Source organism: Mustela putorius, unplaced genomic scaffold (assembly GCF_011764305.1).
Source record: "Mustela putorius furo isolate JIRA1106 unplaced genomic scaffold, ASM1176430v1.1 tig00004007_pilon_pilon_pilon, whole genome shotgun sequence".
In the NCBI taxonomy this organism is placed as follows: domain Eukaryota; kingdom Metazoa; phylum Chordata; class Mammalia; order Carnivora; family Mustelidae; genus Mustela; species Mustela putorius.
In genome coordinates, this window is record NW_025422145.1 from 1280192 (window position 1) to 1295061 (window position 14870).

The window sequence follows — 14870 nt, forward strand, 5'->3', positions numbered from 1 at the left end:
AATGACCACCTTCAGGACAGAGATCAGTGACTTGCCCAAGGTCACACAGCTGCTTAGGGGTCATGGTGGGATCTAAAAGGGAGATGGTGGGGATCAGTGGGGGATTTGTTAAGCAGCTAAAATGAGTCTGGCTTGGTGAAACTGACTTTCCTTCTGCAACAAGGTAGGAAACTTTTTCTATAAAGGTCCAAATAGTAAATATTTTTCTTGGAGCACTACATGGTATGTGTCACAGATACTCAAGTCTGAGTATGGCTTCAAACAGCCATAGACAATAGTAAATGCATGGGCGTGGCTGTGTTCCAATAAAACTCCTTGTGGCCGCTGAAATTTGAATTTCATATACTGTGTGCTATGTCAAGTACTCATTTTCTTTTGATTTTTTCCCAACTGTTCTAAAATGTACAAAAATCATCCTTAACTGGAGGACCGTACAAAAGGAGGTTGTGGGCTAGATATAGCCTTTTAAGTCATAGCTTGCCAACCCCTGTTCTAGAATATCTGGATTCTCCTTCTTCCTCTTTCTTTCTGGCTTGAATCAATGATCCTCCAACCAGTCAAATACACGAATGCCGTGGACCCAATGTAAAGAAAGACTTAGCATGCTGGGAACGTATAAACATGTTCCCTCCCCTCTTCTTCCTTAGTTTCTCTTTGCTCCTGGACCTTCCTCCTGTACCTGGGGTTTGAGAAAGCTAGATGATTGGGCCCTGTGGTGGCCTTGTCTCTACACACATGATTTTATAAATGGTGTCTTTTGATCACCACACACTCAAGAAATGCTTTCCTCTTAGAAAAGAATGGGCAGGGACTGTTTTCCAAGGAAAAAGCAGCCCTTTATCTTTGCACTTTATTGTAAGCATCTTCAAGCACTTTCTCATGTCAGTGCACGAGGGTGTAGCTTTTTGCTGCCTTTTCACTGTTGTATTGGCCAGGACAGTCTCTGATGCCTAATAGGTTCCAGCTGGTCTTGACAAAACCACCTTATTCTCATAAAGCCAGGGAAAGAGTGCAGATACTTTGTAGCTGGTCAGCACACACAGGCATTTTCAGAGAGTCCTAGCTTAGCCCTTCATTGAAGAAAAGAGGTAACTGAGGTTCAGAGTGGCCCCCTGATTTACCCAAGTCACATGATTGGCTGGTGGTGAAGCCCGCTCTAACACTTATCCTCTCAGCTCTGTGTGGCCCCCAGGCATCTTCAGGTCTTGTTCTGTGTGTGGTTCAACTTTTGCTTTTGGAAGAGTTTTTGATTAGTGCCTGAGACTTTCTTTCCCAAGCTGCAGCCATTCCCTTATCACTTCAAGGATTTTTAATTTTTCATGAGCTGTGTACCACTTGTACTATATTTACTTAATACTTTTTCCTATAAAGGGACTCACTTTTTTTTTTTAACTTAAAGTCGTATGAAAAGGAAACTTGATGTCACTACCATAATAGAAAACCAGGATCACTTGACATAAACAGAAGGCAGCTGGAAAAATAAACACAATGATAATAATGCCACATATTTGTTATGTCCAAGACTCCGAGCTGAGGTCTGCTCTCCGTTTAGAAAGGAAGAGGGGCTGGGGGTGGGGGTGGGGGTAGATGTACAAGGGTTAGAAACATGTTAACGTGCAGTGGTACCAAACTGAGACCCTCACCTCCTTGCGAGAGAACTGAAAAAGAGGGTAACTTTCTTTGCCTGGATTCGACGATCTGAGTTTGAGTTCATCTCCGGGATTTATCCCAGGCTGGGATGCGGAACTCCTCCTAATCTATCTGGTTTACTTGGCCCCTTGGTTCCTAAGCCACTGCCACTCTTCCCTGGCGGTGGGGGGTGGGGGGGAGGGAGTCTATGCCTGGGGAATCTGTGAGAAGTCCTGGTGGAAGGTAGGGCTTAAAAGGGAGGTAGCCCCACCCCCCCCACCCCCTCCCAGGACCAGATTATGGCTTCCTCTTCTGCTCCCTGTGTTTGTGGGTGGTCATATGGAACTCCCCACCATCACCATTGGAGCAGGATTTTAAGGTAGGGCCCCTGGGAGGGTGGGAGAAGCCAAATCACATCCCAAGTCACACATTGTGTCTGCCTGCCTCTTAGCTAATCATGTCCTTCTGGGTTGGCTTCATGGCTATTTCTGTATGGGAAGGTTTGCTCTTCTGAAGTGTGGCTGCGTTGGATAGCATGACTATCTATCCACCCGCTCTGATTCATAGCAGCATACGGTGCAAATCAAATCGAAATGCTAAAGTTTCCCATTTATTCGGTGCTGGTTAGCCAGGAGGCTACCGGCAGCCCCGTAGACAGCAGCAGCTTGTTAGGGAGTCAGCGCCCTTCCCAGGATGGTAAGTGGAAAGATTGGAAAGATGCAGGCTTTTTTTTTTTTTTTTTTCTTCTTTTCTTTCTTTCTTTTCTGAGTTGCTGGAATATTGCTAAACTGGTCTTGTCTCTCTTTTTGTAATCCTCTCTCCCCCCGACGCCCCTTGGCTTCTTCGTGGATCTCTAAAAGGGCAGTTGGAACCTTTGAACGAGGTGGGTTCATTCGATGATTCCTTTGGTCTGGTTTCTGATCAAGAGGTGCTTGCCTTTCGCTTTGGAGTCTTACGTGGGGCTGCGGGGCTGTTCGGTATTAAAGAACGACTGGATGCTTAGAGCGACAGTGGTTTTGCTGCCTTTCTGCGGAAGGGAGGGAGATCCCGAGGACGAGGAGACACTCCTGTAGACAGGCCAGATTGCTCCCCACCTATCCCCTCCTGACTCCGTTCAGTGACCTCTGTTTACTTTCACGTCACTGAGGTGGTTTTTTTAAAAAACCTCTTTTGCTTTGCTCTCAAGAAGGCAGAGTAATATTCATTGTGTCTCGAGAACATATTGTATAAGCCCTCCCGATGTTGTATAAACCACCCACCTGTCCAGAAAGACGTTCACGTAAACTACCCAGGAAAATACCTGCAAATGTTTTGCTCGCTATTAACGGCTCAGCGAGTTGGTGTTTGCCATCTTGGGGCCTGCAGTTGGTAAATAGAAACGGAAAACATTTTGTTCTAAGTGTTCAGCCGCAGAGACAGACCTCCTGAATGTCCTTATTCCCAGCAGGGATCGGCCGCTTGTAATTTTCGGGTGTTTTTCCTTTTCCTCCTCTCCCCTCCTCCCCCCTCCCCCCCCCCCCACGCTCCCTCTCCACCGCCCACCTCCCCCGATGGCCTCAGGGTTTTCTTTCTAGAATCTCCGATCTGCTACTGTGCAGATGGACTTGCAGGCACTGCTGTCAGAGGTGCTATGAATCCAGCTGTTGTCAGTCGAGTGAGGATGAAGTTGAAATTCTGGGACCTTTCCCTGCCCAGACCCCTCCCTGGCTGTAAGTAAAAACTGCTCTGAACTTCCTTGGAAGCGATCTCTGATCTCTCGGTCTCGAGATGTTTGCTTTGCTCTGTTGGTGTGTGGGGGGTGCGGGTAGGAGGGCTCGGGGTCGTGGCAGAGGGGAAACACCGGGTGTCCTTGGACCTCTGTGCTGCGCACGGGGACCGGGGACCGGCTGCGCGCCTGTCGTTTTGTGGCCAGCCTCCAGCTTCCCCTCCGTTTCCCTCGGTTCCTCTGAGATGCAAACCGCTCAGTGCTAAGCCTGTGCGTGCTTTTCATCAACGTTGAGTGTCATTCCACGTGGAAGGAGAGATCTGGGAGCACTTGCATTCCTCAAGGGATGTCCAGATTCTAAGGACGGCTGTCCACGTCAGAACGACCCATGGTCCTAGCCCCCGCTGACCCAGTGGCCGGCACAGAGTTGATGCTCAGGTCCAGCTGCTGCCCGGTTGGTAGACCGAGTGGACAAACAGGTGCCTTTTTGCTGGTCTGAACGAGAACTTCAGGCACAGGCAAGCAGAAAAGCACCGCCAGGCTCCATCCTGTCCTCCAACGCTGTTTATGTTCTCTCTGGCATCTTTCATTTTATTTCCAATTCGTGCTCCTCCCGCGCCTGCACACAACGTCTCCATCTGCCAGTCGCTCAGATATTTTTGGGAACATAGTTTTGAAGCTTCTCAGCCATGTGTCTGGTCCACTTTTCGGTGGCTTAAGGGAAGAACTCGGCCAGAGAGCCTGGGTTGAGTCTGGAAGGCCAGCGCCGGGAAGGGCCTGGCCGTCATTGAGTTCAGCTCCTCCTGAGTGAGAGCTGGGAGCTGCGAGAGGGCAGGAGGCAATGCGAGGGCCCACAGCCAGAGCCGCAGTGGGAACCCGGTGCTGTTCCAGCTCAGTCTTTGAGCTGTTCCAGGTTCTGGAAGTCCACAACTTCTGGAAGTTTCCCTCCAAGCTGGGGGGGTCACGTCTCCGTCCTCTCACTTGCTCTTCTTAGAAGCATCAAATATTGCCATAGCAACATGGCTCTGTGTCAGGCTCTGCGCCTTCAAATCCTGTGTCTCCTACTTTTTCCCAGTTCTGTGACCTGGAGCAAGTTGTTAGATCTCTGTGCCTTGATTTCCCATCTGTGAAGTGGGGATGATAAAAATAATAGGGTTTATGTCATATGGTGGTTGTGGTGACTGGCTGACTTTGAACGCAGAAAAGCATTTGCAAATGCTTGACAGTTGCTTGGCAGGCATTAATGTAAGTGGTGCGTCTTAACCCCGTTGGGTCTTGGGTTCTGCGCCTGTAAAGTGAGAATAGTAATAGAACTTGTTTTATAGGGTTGTGATTCAGAGTAATGAGGTGTGCACATAACATGCTTCACAGAGTAGTAAAGTGTTCATTTCTTTTTTTTTTTTTTTCCAGAATTTGTAGGTATGGATGGAGATTCTTTAAACTGGTGTAAAGACAGTGTTAAGCAATGCTTTCATTGCTTAGTCACAGGATATATATAGCCTGAATCCTGCAGGTACACACGGAGTTGAGATGTTTGGTGAATGATGGAGAGATCGTTCCCACTGTTTAGTGCCTTGTGTCGCTGAAGTTGGCTCAGCGCATCTGGTATCTTGAAAGCCATGCTCAGAAGGATGCCAGCTTAGTGAGGGCATGGTTTTTATCTGTGTTGTTCACTCCAAAAAATGGGTATTGACCAGCTGATGAACCTGTAGGCAGAAATTGAACCTACAGGCAGAAAGTGCCAGTCATCTGGTTGAAAACTTAATCTGTTTCTTTGGTAACTATGTCTCTGGTATGCTTTGTGGGCCAGACACTGTGGGATGCAGAGCCTCAATAGAGTCTGATTACTGTGCTCAGGAGATTTTAAATGTGGTAGAGGGGATAAGGCAGGTACGTAGGTCCAGCCACCCCCAAGAGTTGTGCATTCACACCCTGCACACCTTTATGACAGTTTTGCATAGTCTCATAGAGAAAAATCCAGGGATAGTGGCTTCAGGCATAGCTGGATCCAGGGGTCATATGTTGTCACGGGCATGCATTTGTGCCCTCTTCTACCCCCTCACCCCCATTTCTTCTATACTGGCCTCATTCTTTTTTGAGGAGTGGGGAGGGGAAGAGGGAGAGGGAGAGAGAATCTTAAGCAGGCTCCATGCCTAGCTTAGAGCCCAATGCAGGGCTCAGTCTCACAACCCTGAGATCATGACCTGAGCCAAAATCAAGAGTCAGATGCGTAACCAACTGAGCCACCCAGGCACCCCCCATATTTGCTTCATTCTTAAGCTTGCTTGCTTCTTTGCTTCATTCTCAACAGCAGGAATTTGTCTCATTTGTCTGATTTGGGTCATGTGCCAAATCAGTTGAGCCAGTCACTTTTGCTTGGAGGACGTGGTGCTAGGATCATGCCTGGATTGTCTGACCACCCTGGAACCAGGGAAAGGGCCATTCCCCCTGACACACGTGAACCAAGCTTGTAGACCAGGGCCGGGCAAACTTTTCCTAGAAAGGGCTTAGTCTGTCCCAACCGCTCCTAGACATAGTGTGGGAGCAGCAATAGACCGTGCGTTCCTGGACGGGCATGGCTGTGTTCCTGTCTTACTTCAAAGTCAGGCAGCAGATCAGGCCCCATAGTTTGCCGATTTTTGTAATAGACAGTTTGGGTGCTGTAACCAGAGCGGTTACAGAGGGAATAGACCCAGGGTGGCAAACTCCACAGCACCTAGGAAGAGTTGGGGAAATCATGGAAAATGAGCCTGTAAGCCCAGGTCCTGTAGGGTCTTGAATGCCAGATCAGGAATTTGAGTTGGCTGCTGAGCCAGGGCAGAATCCTGATGGACCCTGAAAATCACAGTCAGCTACCTGTTTACCGCACACAGTCAGCTACCTGTTTACCGCAGATGCCCAGATGTTGAGTGTTACGGATGCATGGCCTAGATTCTGAGCTGGAGGACAGTTGCACTTTCCCCTGGCTGCTGACCCATTGTGCAAGTGGGGGACTCCTTCTGGGGGCAAGGGGTGCAGACCCTCTGGGAAGACGCTTTGGTTTTGCCACAGGCTGAGAAGAGGGCTGGAGCCTTCCCAGCAGGGCTGACACACCACACAACTCCGGAAGGCCCCGTTCACCTGGCGGTCCTTATGAATACCACCTAGAACTTTGCAGTCTAGAGCCTGAACAGCGGTACATGACTTTCCGTGCTTAGGATGAATATTTTAAATCCTGGGTAGCACCTTAGTATACATTTTTGGAATTCAACGTAATGCAAAATGTTAAGAGAAATCTGAAAAGGGGAGGCGGGTTAAATCATTCAAAAAGTGAATTTGCAGTTTGCGCTTTCCCCAGATTTATTTACCAAGTGGGCAGTTGCATGTTATCAAACAGGCAGGGACTAGAAATGTCAAGTGTTCAGGCTTTGCAGTGCCGTTCCTACTGTGACATTTGAGCTAAGAACCACAGGACATACCTTTCCTTGGGGTGGCCTGTGACAGATGAGCTAGTCCTTTGTGTGTGGGATTTTAGGGAACACACCACACCATTCATCGTCACACATGCTCTTGTCATTTGGGTCCCCCAGCTTTCCTTGGCAGGGCTGGGCTGGTGAAGGTCGGGAAAACCATATACAGTCCGACTGGCTGCTTTTGGAGCGAAGCCAGAAAGACCCTCATTGAAGAGTGAACTAACATCAGGTCATTTCTTTGTCCATCAAGCGCGTATCGAGGACCTATCATGTCCATAGCTCTGACAGGTCTCACAAGGAATCCCCAGCTCAGTAGTTGGGGGCATGCTGGTATTGCTGGACTGCATTGGGAGTGTAACAGTGGTGCGAAATAATTATCCACCCCATCCCCCACCCCCTGTCCCTCGTGCCCCCCTCCCCCCGCCAATGTGTAAATGGGGTAAACCTTCTTAATAACAAGTAAACTCTGGATTGTTTTAAGGATTAATGAGATGGTTCAGACAGAGCATTTAGCACAGTGTCTGACACGCCAGGTACCTTTAATCAAGAGAAGTACAGATGCCCCCATTAAGGAGTGTACCCTGCTGTGCGGTGGCCGGGGGGCAGGGGGCGGTGGCAAGATATGCACGCAGATCATTTTGAGTCAAGATACATCAGAAAAGGGCGCCTGGGTGGCTCAGTGGTTTAAGCCGCTGCCTTCGGCTCAGGTCATGATCTCAGGGTCCTGGGATTGAGTCCCGCATCAGGCTCTCTGCTCAGCGGGGAGCCTGCTTTCCTCTCTCTCTCTCTCTCTCTGCCTGTCTGTCTGTCTGTCTACTTGTGATGTCTCTCTGTCAAATAAATAAATAAAATCTAAAAAAAAAAAAAATACATCAGAAAAGAATCCAAAGAAGGGGGGACACCTGGGTGGCTCAGTGGGTTAAGCCTCTGCCTTCAGCTTAGGTCATGATCTAGGGGTCCTGGGATCGAGTCCCGCATCAGGCTCTCTGCTCGGCAAGAAGCCTGCTTTCTCCTCTCTCTCTCTCTCTCTCTGCCTGCCTCTCTGCCTGCTTGTGATCTCTGTCTGTCAAATAAATAAATAAAATCTTTAAAAAAAAAAAAGAATCCTAAGAAGGGTGAATTCATTCCTTCGTTTACTGAGAAATAAATGTGGAAGACCCCACATGTGCCAGATGCCGTACTGGGGCAAGGTCGGCCGTGGTGAACGAGCGACACTGAGTCAGAATTTAGTGTCAGACGCAAAAGATAAGCCACAACTAAAGACGATTTTCCTGCATCGTTGAAGAGGGAGAGAAGGGCTGATGGGGGCGGGGGGGGGGAGGCGATAGGTAGGGACAGGGTGGGGCCTCTCCGAGGAGATGCTGTTGAAGCTGAGACCTGACTCAGGATGAGAAGGAACTGGACAGGAGATGGAGACAGGAAGAGTGTTCTGGGCAGAGGGAAGAGCGTGGCTCAGCTCAGTGTGCCAGGGGAAGGGCTGGGAAGCCCGGGGAGTAAGTACAGAGGAGCAGGGGTGGCTCAGTCGTTGTCTGAAAGGACTCATCGGAGGCTTCAGGGGCCACAGCCGTTCAGCTGAGCCTTGAAAACTGGGTGAGACATCACAGATGGAGGTGGCCGCCGCACTGACCTACGGCAGCGGCCCTCCAGGAAACAGGCGTGTGGCTGGGGGTGCCTGAGGTGGTTCTACCTTCGAGAGAAGAATCAAGCGTACAGTGTGGCTGCATTTCTGTGCCTTCCCCTGCCCCACCCCCCCACCGTCCGCCATTCCATCTGCTCCGTGCACCCCTTCCAGACGGGGAGGCAAGCAAAGACGGGGCATTCCTCTGCAGCCCCCCCACCCCCACCCCTCACCTCATCATATGCCCGGTCTTGTCCTGGCTGTGACCCTTATATTGCTTTGGGAGAACATCAGATCCATCTCATTTCATGCACAGGATGTATCTGAAGACCTCCTAGAATTGGAAACTTGCATTTTTTCAAGACTGGCTTCTGCACAGGCTTAAATGTCAAGCTGAGGGGGGGAGTGGGGGGTGCGGTCTCAGGAGGTATCCATCTACAGCCAGGGTAGCTTAGGGGCGGGTCAATAGCAGCATCAGTCTCTCAGCCACTCCGCCACCTTTTTAACCCTCCTCTCCCTTCCCCTCCCCATGGCATCCTCACCTAGCTTTTTGGCGACTGGGGGCTCTTAAAGATTGTAATAATACCAGCCAAAATGTATTGAGCACATACCTACTACTTAGGACTGTTCTAAGCATTTTATATGTGCTAACTCACACAGTGTTGAGAGCAACCATCTAAGGTAGGTACCGTTATTATTCCCACTTGACAGATGGGTAGATGGAGGCACGGAGAGAGGAAGGGCCTTGCCCAAGGTCACTCAGCCAGAGTTCAGACCAAGAGGTTGTGCTCTTAATTACTACCCTGTAACTCCCCAACCCCGACCCAGTGCTTTTTCTTTTAGTATTTTTCATCCTCCTTGGGAGCACATTGGATCATGGCTGCTGCTCATTTTTAGCTATTTCTTCCCATCAAATTATTGCTCTTAAGTCATTGATTCTCAGGGCCATTTTGTAGCTTTAACCTTGACTCAGAGAACTCTTGAGTTGACACTGTTAAAGGATACTTTTATTTATTTTCTTTATTTTTTAAAAAGATTTTATTTATTTATTTGACAGAGAGACAGCTAGAGAGGGAACACAGGCAGGGAGAGTGGGAGAGGGAGAAGCAGGCTTCTTGCCAAGCAGGAAACCCATGCAGGGCTTGTTCCAGGACTCTGGGATCATGACCTGAGCCAAAGGCAGAGGCTTAATGACTGAGCCACCCAGGTGCCCCCGTAGGTTACTTTTAAAGATGTTAAAGTATAGACACAGGATTGAAATAGCAGGCCATTTCCACCAAAAGCCACTTGCAGAAGTTCAGACGAGAATAGGCAACCCCGTGGTTCCTTCTAGACTGAGCATCAAGAGGTCTTGACTTGACTTAGCCTACGTGGCGCCCCCATGTGACAATAGCATGAATAAGTACATATCCCTCCCCACCGGCCTCTCTGGAAATTATGCACATTCTTGACAGAATTTATTCATATCATTTCACATTTTATGCAAAAAGTAAGACATTACTGAGATAAATTTAGGTCTGCCACACTGATTCAAGTTTGTGTTACTGCAAGTTGTAGACACTGGACCTGAGAGCTGTTTGATCACGGGGCTGTCCTCCCAGGGGCAGAGATGCCCGTCCCTGGGGATTTTTAACAACCATTGAGACCTCTTTCATTCCTATAGGATGGCCAGCCGGAGCAGTGACAAGGACGGGGACTCCGTCCACACGGGCAGTGAAGTCCCTCTGACCCCACGGACCAATTCCCCAGATCGAAGATGCTCGTCCTCAGACACATCTAAGTCTACGTACAGCCTGACCCGGAGGATTTCAAGTAAGTGTCTTTGCTGTGACTGCCTAGGGGTCGTGGCTCACGTGGTCCTGTGCCGTTCCCCTTCCTTGCGGGTTCCCCGGATTAAAAATCCCATTAGACCAGCCCTCAGGACCAAAGGAGAGAGCTGGCTTTCCCAGACACTTGGTGGCATCCCCAAGGAAAGAGAAGAGGGACAGGATTGTCTCTGGAGAGGGGACAGTGGGAGGGCAGCCGGGAGACAAGAGGATGGAGGAAGAATGGCCATGTGACAGGAGTGCGTTGCACCTGATTTCTGCTGGGTTCAGTCAGAAGCACTTTTTTTTTTAAAGATTTTATTTATTTATTTGACAGAGAGAGATCACAAGCAGGCGGAGAGGCAGGCAGAGAGAGAGGGGGAAGCAGGCTCCCTGCTGAGCAGAGAGCCCAGATGTAGGGCTCGATCCCAGGACCCTGAGATCATGACCTGAGCCGAAGGCAGAGGCTTGAACCCACGGAGCCACCCAGGCGCCCCAGAAGCACTTACTTTGATCAATTTTTCTTTTTCCTGATCACAAGTTTCACCGAGTTGGCTCAGTTGATTGACATGAACCGCGTGTATCATTTCAGACCCCAAGGGGTGCAAATTCGAGTAACTTTCGGGGCCAGGCGGGTCGTGTCAGTGAGTGACTTGCAAAGGGTCGAGCAGAGATGAGGATTGTTCGATCGCAGTGACAAGTGGCAGCTGACTTGGCCTCAGTTGCCAGGGCAGGGTGGGGACTGTGGCCCCTTTGGGAAGCTACCCCCGACTGAAAGGGACAGCTGCGACTCATTCTTGCCGTGGGAACGAGACCGTGGGCTCCGTAGTGCCTGCCCTTTCTGAGGAGAAACTGGCCATCTCGGTTTTTATATGAAACTTCTTCAGCTTTAAACCCAGACAGAATGTATCTCAGGGTCAGATAGGGTCCACAGACACCCCCACCCCCACCCAGCTGGTCCACTCGGATGTACAGCATCTGTGTTTGACAAGTTGGGATGATTTGGGTGAGGAAGAAGGAAGAGGAGGAAGCCCAGAGACTCCCAGGCTCCCTTCACTCCCCCAAAGTATCTCCCCTCTCTCGTTCAGCTGTCTGCAGTTCACCCAACAGAGGGGGGGGGAAAGCTTACAATTCATAAAGTAAATGCACTCGAAATATTCGTGTCTGATCTTTCCCGGGGGTACGTGGCGGGGAGGAAGTAGAGCAAAGTTCAAGGGCTTGAAAGAGTGAAACAGAGGGGACCTGAGGCTCCTCTCGGCCTTGGTCTTTCCATCTGTAAAACAAGAGGCCTGTTCTCCACCTGCGCCGTCCAGTCCAGCGACCTCCAGCCACATGTCACTGGTGAGCATTTAAATGGGGCTAAGCCCCGTGGAGACATGCTCTATGTGTTAAATACCCACGATTCTGAAGCCAGGAAACACGAGAGAATTTAAACTGTCTCATTAAAATGTATTCGTTTTGATAAGATGTTGAACAGATTAGCATTCATTTCACCCGTTTCTTTGCCCTCTTACAAATGAGACGGTTTTAAGTTACCTATGTTGTTTGTCTTTCTGAACCCCATTATATATGTCTTAGATAGAACCCATCTAGATGATTCCTAGGTCTTCTGCCCAGCTCTGTACACAGACGATTTCCATTTAGCACAGAGTTACCAGAGTAGCAACCATGCATCAGACCAAAGTCTCATGATGTTAGCGGACAGGACAGGTGTTGGGGCACTTAATAAGAATGTTGTGAAAGAATGAATGCTATGTGACCCTGCTTTATGTGCACAATCTAGTGGTCAAGCTCGTAGGGGCAGAGAGGAAAGTGTAGTTACTGAGTTCTGCAGGGATCGGGACCTGGGGCAGTGTTGTTTTCCATTACACAAGACAAGTAAGTTCTAGAAATCTGCTGGACGGCATGGTGCCTACAGTTAACAGTGTTGTATACTTAACGTTTTATTAAGAGACTTGATCTTGTGTTAAAGGTCCTTATCCCCAGAAAAATTCCATAAAGAAGGCAGGAGAACACTTTGGGAGGTGATGGGTATGTTGTAGCACGGAGTGTGGCAATGGCTTCATGGGTGCGTACTTCCCTCTGAGCTCATATGCACGGCATTTTTGTGTGTTAGTTGTCCCTCAGTTAAATAATTGTTTTCTTTCTTTTCTTTTCTTTTTTTTAATTCCATGAGCTCATTACTAGAATCAAGGGGTGAGCAAAGATTCGGATGACGGACTTGGGAGCCATGAAGTCTGCTGGTTGAGGGGAAGGGGAGAGGTGCCCCATGAATGGGAAAGTCCAAATGTGATCCTTGAAGAAGTACAGTAACTTGTCGTTTAGTAAACTCTTACTGGGCACATTCTGTGCCTAGTCCTTTCCATGCGTTGGCTCCATGAATCACCATCCTCTGAGGCAGGTGCCATGACGGAGTCCATTTTACAGATGGGAAACCCAAGTCCCAGGAAGTCTGGCTCCAGAGTCCACTCTCTGGAAGTGGAGGCAGTATAGGGTCACGGTTAGCCTCAAGACTCTGGGGCCAGACAAGCTGGGCTTGACTCCTGGTTCTGCCTTTTTACTACTACCTACATCACTTCTGGAGAGTTACTTTGAGTTTCTGTTTCCTCATCTATTGAGGAGGGATCGCTGCTCCTAGAGATAGGGATCTCTGTCTTGTGGAGATCGGTGACTTGATACGTCAGTGTGTTGAGAACGGTGGCTGGTTGTGATGGGGATGGTCATGCCTCCATGTTGCGTCTCAGAATCAGTAAGAGGATCTCAAGGTATAGAGGGCAGATGACGAAGAGCCTTAGGAAACAGGGTGAACAGCGTGAGAATCTAGGAAGTGTTGCCAGTCTCATGAAGCCGTCCGGGTTCGGGCCCACATGTGGCGGTGTTAATTGTTCTTTCTGGCGGCTGTTTAGGTCTTGAATCCAGACGGCCCAGCTCCCCACTCATTGATATTAAGCCTATCGAGTTTGGGGTGCTCAGCGCCAAAAAGGAGCCCATCCAGCCCTCGGTGCTCAGACGGACCTATACCCCGGACGACTATTTCAGAAAGTTCGAGCCTCAGCTGTACTCCCTCGACTCCAATAGCGATGACGTGGACTTCCTGACTGATGAGGAGATCTTGTCCAAGTACCAGCTGGGCATGTTGCATTTCAGCACCCAGTACGACCTGCTGCACAACCACCTGACCGTGAGGGTGATCGAGGCCAGGGACCTGCCGCCCCCCATCTCCCACGACGGCTCACGCCAAGACATGGCGCACTCAAACCCCTACGTCAAGATCTGTCTCCTGCCGGACCAGAAGAACTCGAAGCAGACGGGGGTCAAACGCAAGACCCAGAAACCCGTGTTTGAGGAGCGTTACACCTTCGAGATCCCCTTCCTAGAAGCGCAGAGGAGGACCCTGCTGCTGACCGTGGTGGATTTTGATAAGTTCTCCCGCCACTGTGTCATTGGGAAGGTGTCCGTGCCCCTGTGCGAGGTTGACCTGGTGAAAGGCGGGCACTGGTGGAAGGCGCTGGTCCCCAGTTCTCAGGTAAGGGGCAGGTTGGCGGTCTTACCTGCTGGGAGATTTTTTTTTTTTTTTAAAGCTGATTTTCATTTCGTTCTTTAAATCGCCTTTGCATGTTAAAAAACTTTCAGTTTTGAAATAAGTTTTGACTTACAAGCTGTCGCAGACGCCACAGGGAGTTCTTGTGTTCTTGTCTCCCAGCAGCCCCGGTCACAAATCTTACACAACCAGAGTGTGTCAGCAATGGCAGCAAAGTGACGTTGGCCACGAGGCTCCGGACCTTATTGGATTTTTGCAGAGTTTTACACGCACCACTGTGTGTGCGTGCACGCGTGTGCGTGTGTATGTGTGCGTGCGTGCGTGCGTATGTGTGCGTGCGTGCGTGCGTGTGTGTGTGTGTTTATGTAGTTCCATGAAGTTTTATCACATGCATAGATTCACGTAACCATCACCACCCTGAGAGGTTTTTGTTGTCGATGCCGGGTTATTTAATAAGGAGAATGATGGTCCAGGGTATGAAGCCATCAGTCATTTTGACTTTCAGAAATTGATTTGGGAAAAATAAAATGAGGGCTGAAGAACAGGATGATAAATGGATGTGTTTCAGGCAAATTGTGAGATTGGCTTCTTTCCCCCGACCAGCCCACAGACAGGCAGTTGGCTGCTGGGGAAGCCACCCACGGACCAGGCTCTGTCCCCAGTGGGCTGGGAGCGTCCCTCGCTTGGGCATTCTGTGGACTGGAGGATGACAGTGCACTCCGTGGGGGCGGAAGGAGGAGGCGGGCGCCCCAGGGAAGGAAAAGACCCAGCCGGTTGGAGGCCAGGGTCATCCATTCACGCCGAGGGTGACAGTCGTGTGTAACGCAGGCAGGATTACGTTAGGGCTGACATACCAAGGTGCTTTTCAGAGCTGAGCTCTCCTGGTCAGGGATTTGATGAGCCAGCATCACACCCGAGGACAGGCTTTAAACGTGAGGACCAGAGGGGTTGCTCTACTGTGTGTGTGTGTGTGTGTTTCCATTCAAAGATAGATTTATCCTTCTCTTCATTTGGATCCCCCAAGAAGGACAAAATCCCAAGGCAAGGGAAATAATTGATCAGGGAGGTGACACCAGAGGACACACCAGGAAGGAGTGGGACAGTCACATAACGTGTGTAT

General features: G+C 49.7%; 1 protein-coding gene across 2 annotated transcripts in view; it reads left to right on the forward strand.

Annotated features, from left to right (window-relative positions):
• Nucleotides 1-14870, forward strand: part of SYT17 (synaptotagmin 17) — an 85806-nt gene that overhangs the window by 1681 nt on the left and 69255 nt on the right. Inside the window, exons 1-5 of one of the 2 annotated variants that reach the window (XM_004750307.3) lie at nucleotides 2049-2325; nucleotides 2490-2512; nucleotides 3190-3338; nucleotides 10068-10216; nucleotides 13116-13735. In XM_004750307.3, the coding sequence (XP_004750364.1) occupies nucleotides 2223-2325; nucleotides 2490-2512; nucleotides 3190-3338; nucleotides 10068-10216; nucleotides 13116-13735 (1044 nt within the window). In that variant the 5' untranslated portion in view covers nucleotides 2049-2222. Of the gene's footprint in view, nucleotides 1-2048; nucleotides 2326-2489; nucleotides 2513-3189; nucleotides 3339-10067; nucleotides 10217-13115; nucleotides 13736-14870 lie in introns of those variants that run through there. The other variant, XM_004750308.3, reaches the window with a different exon arrangement.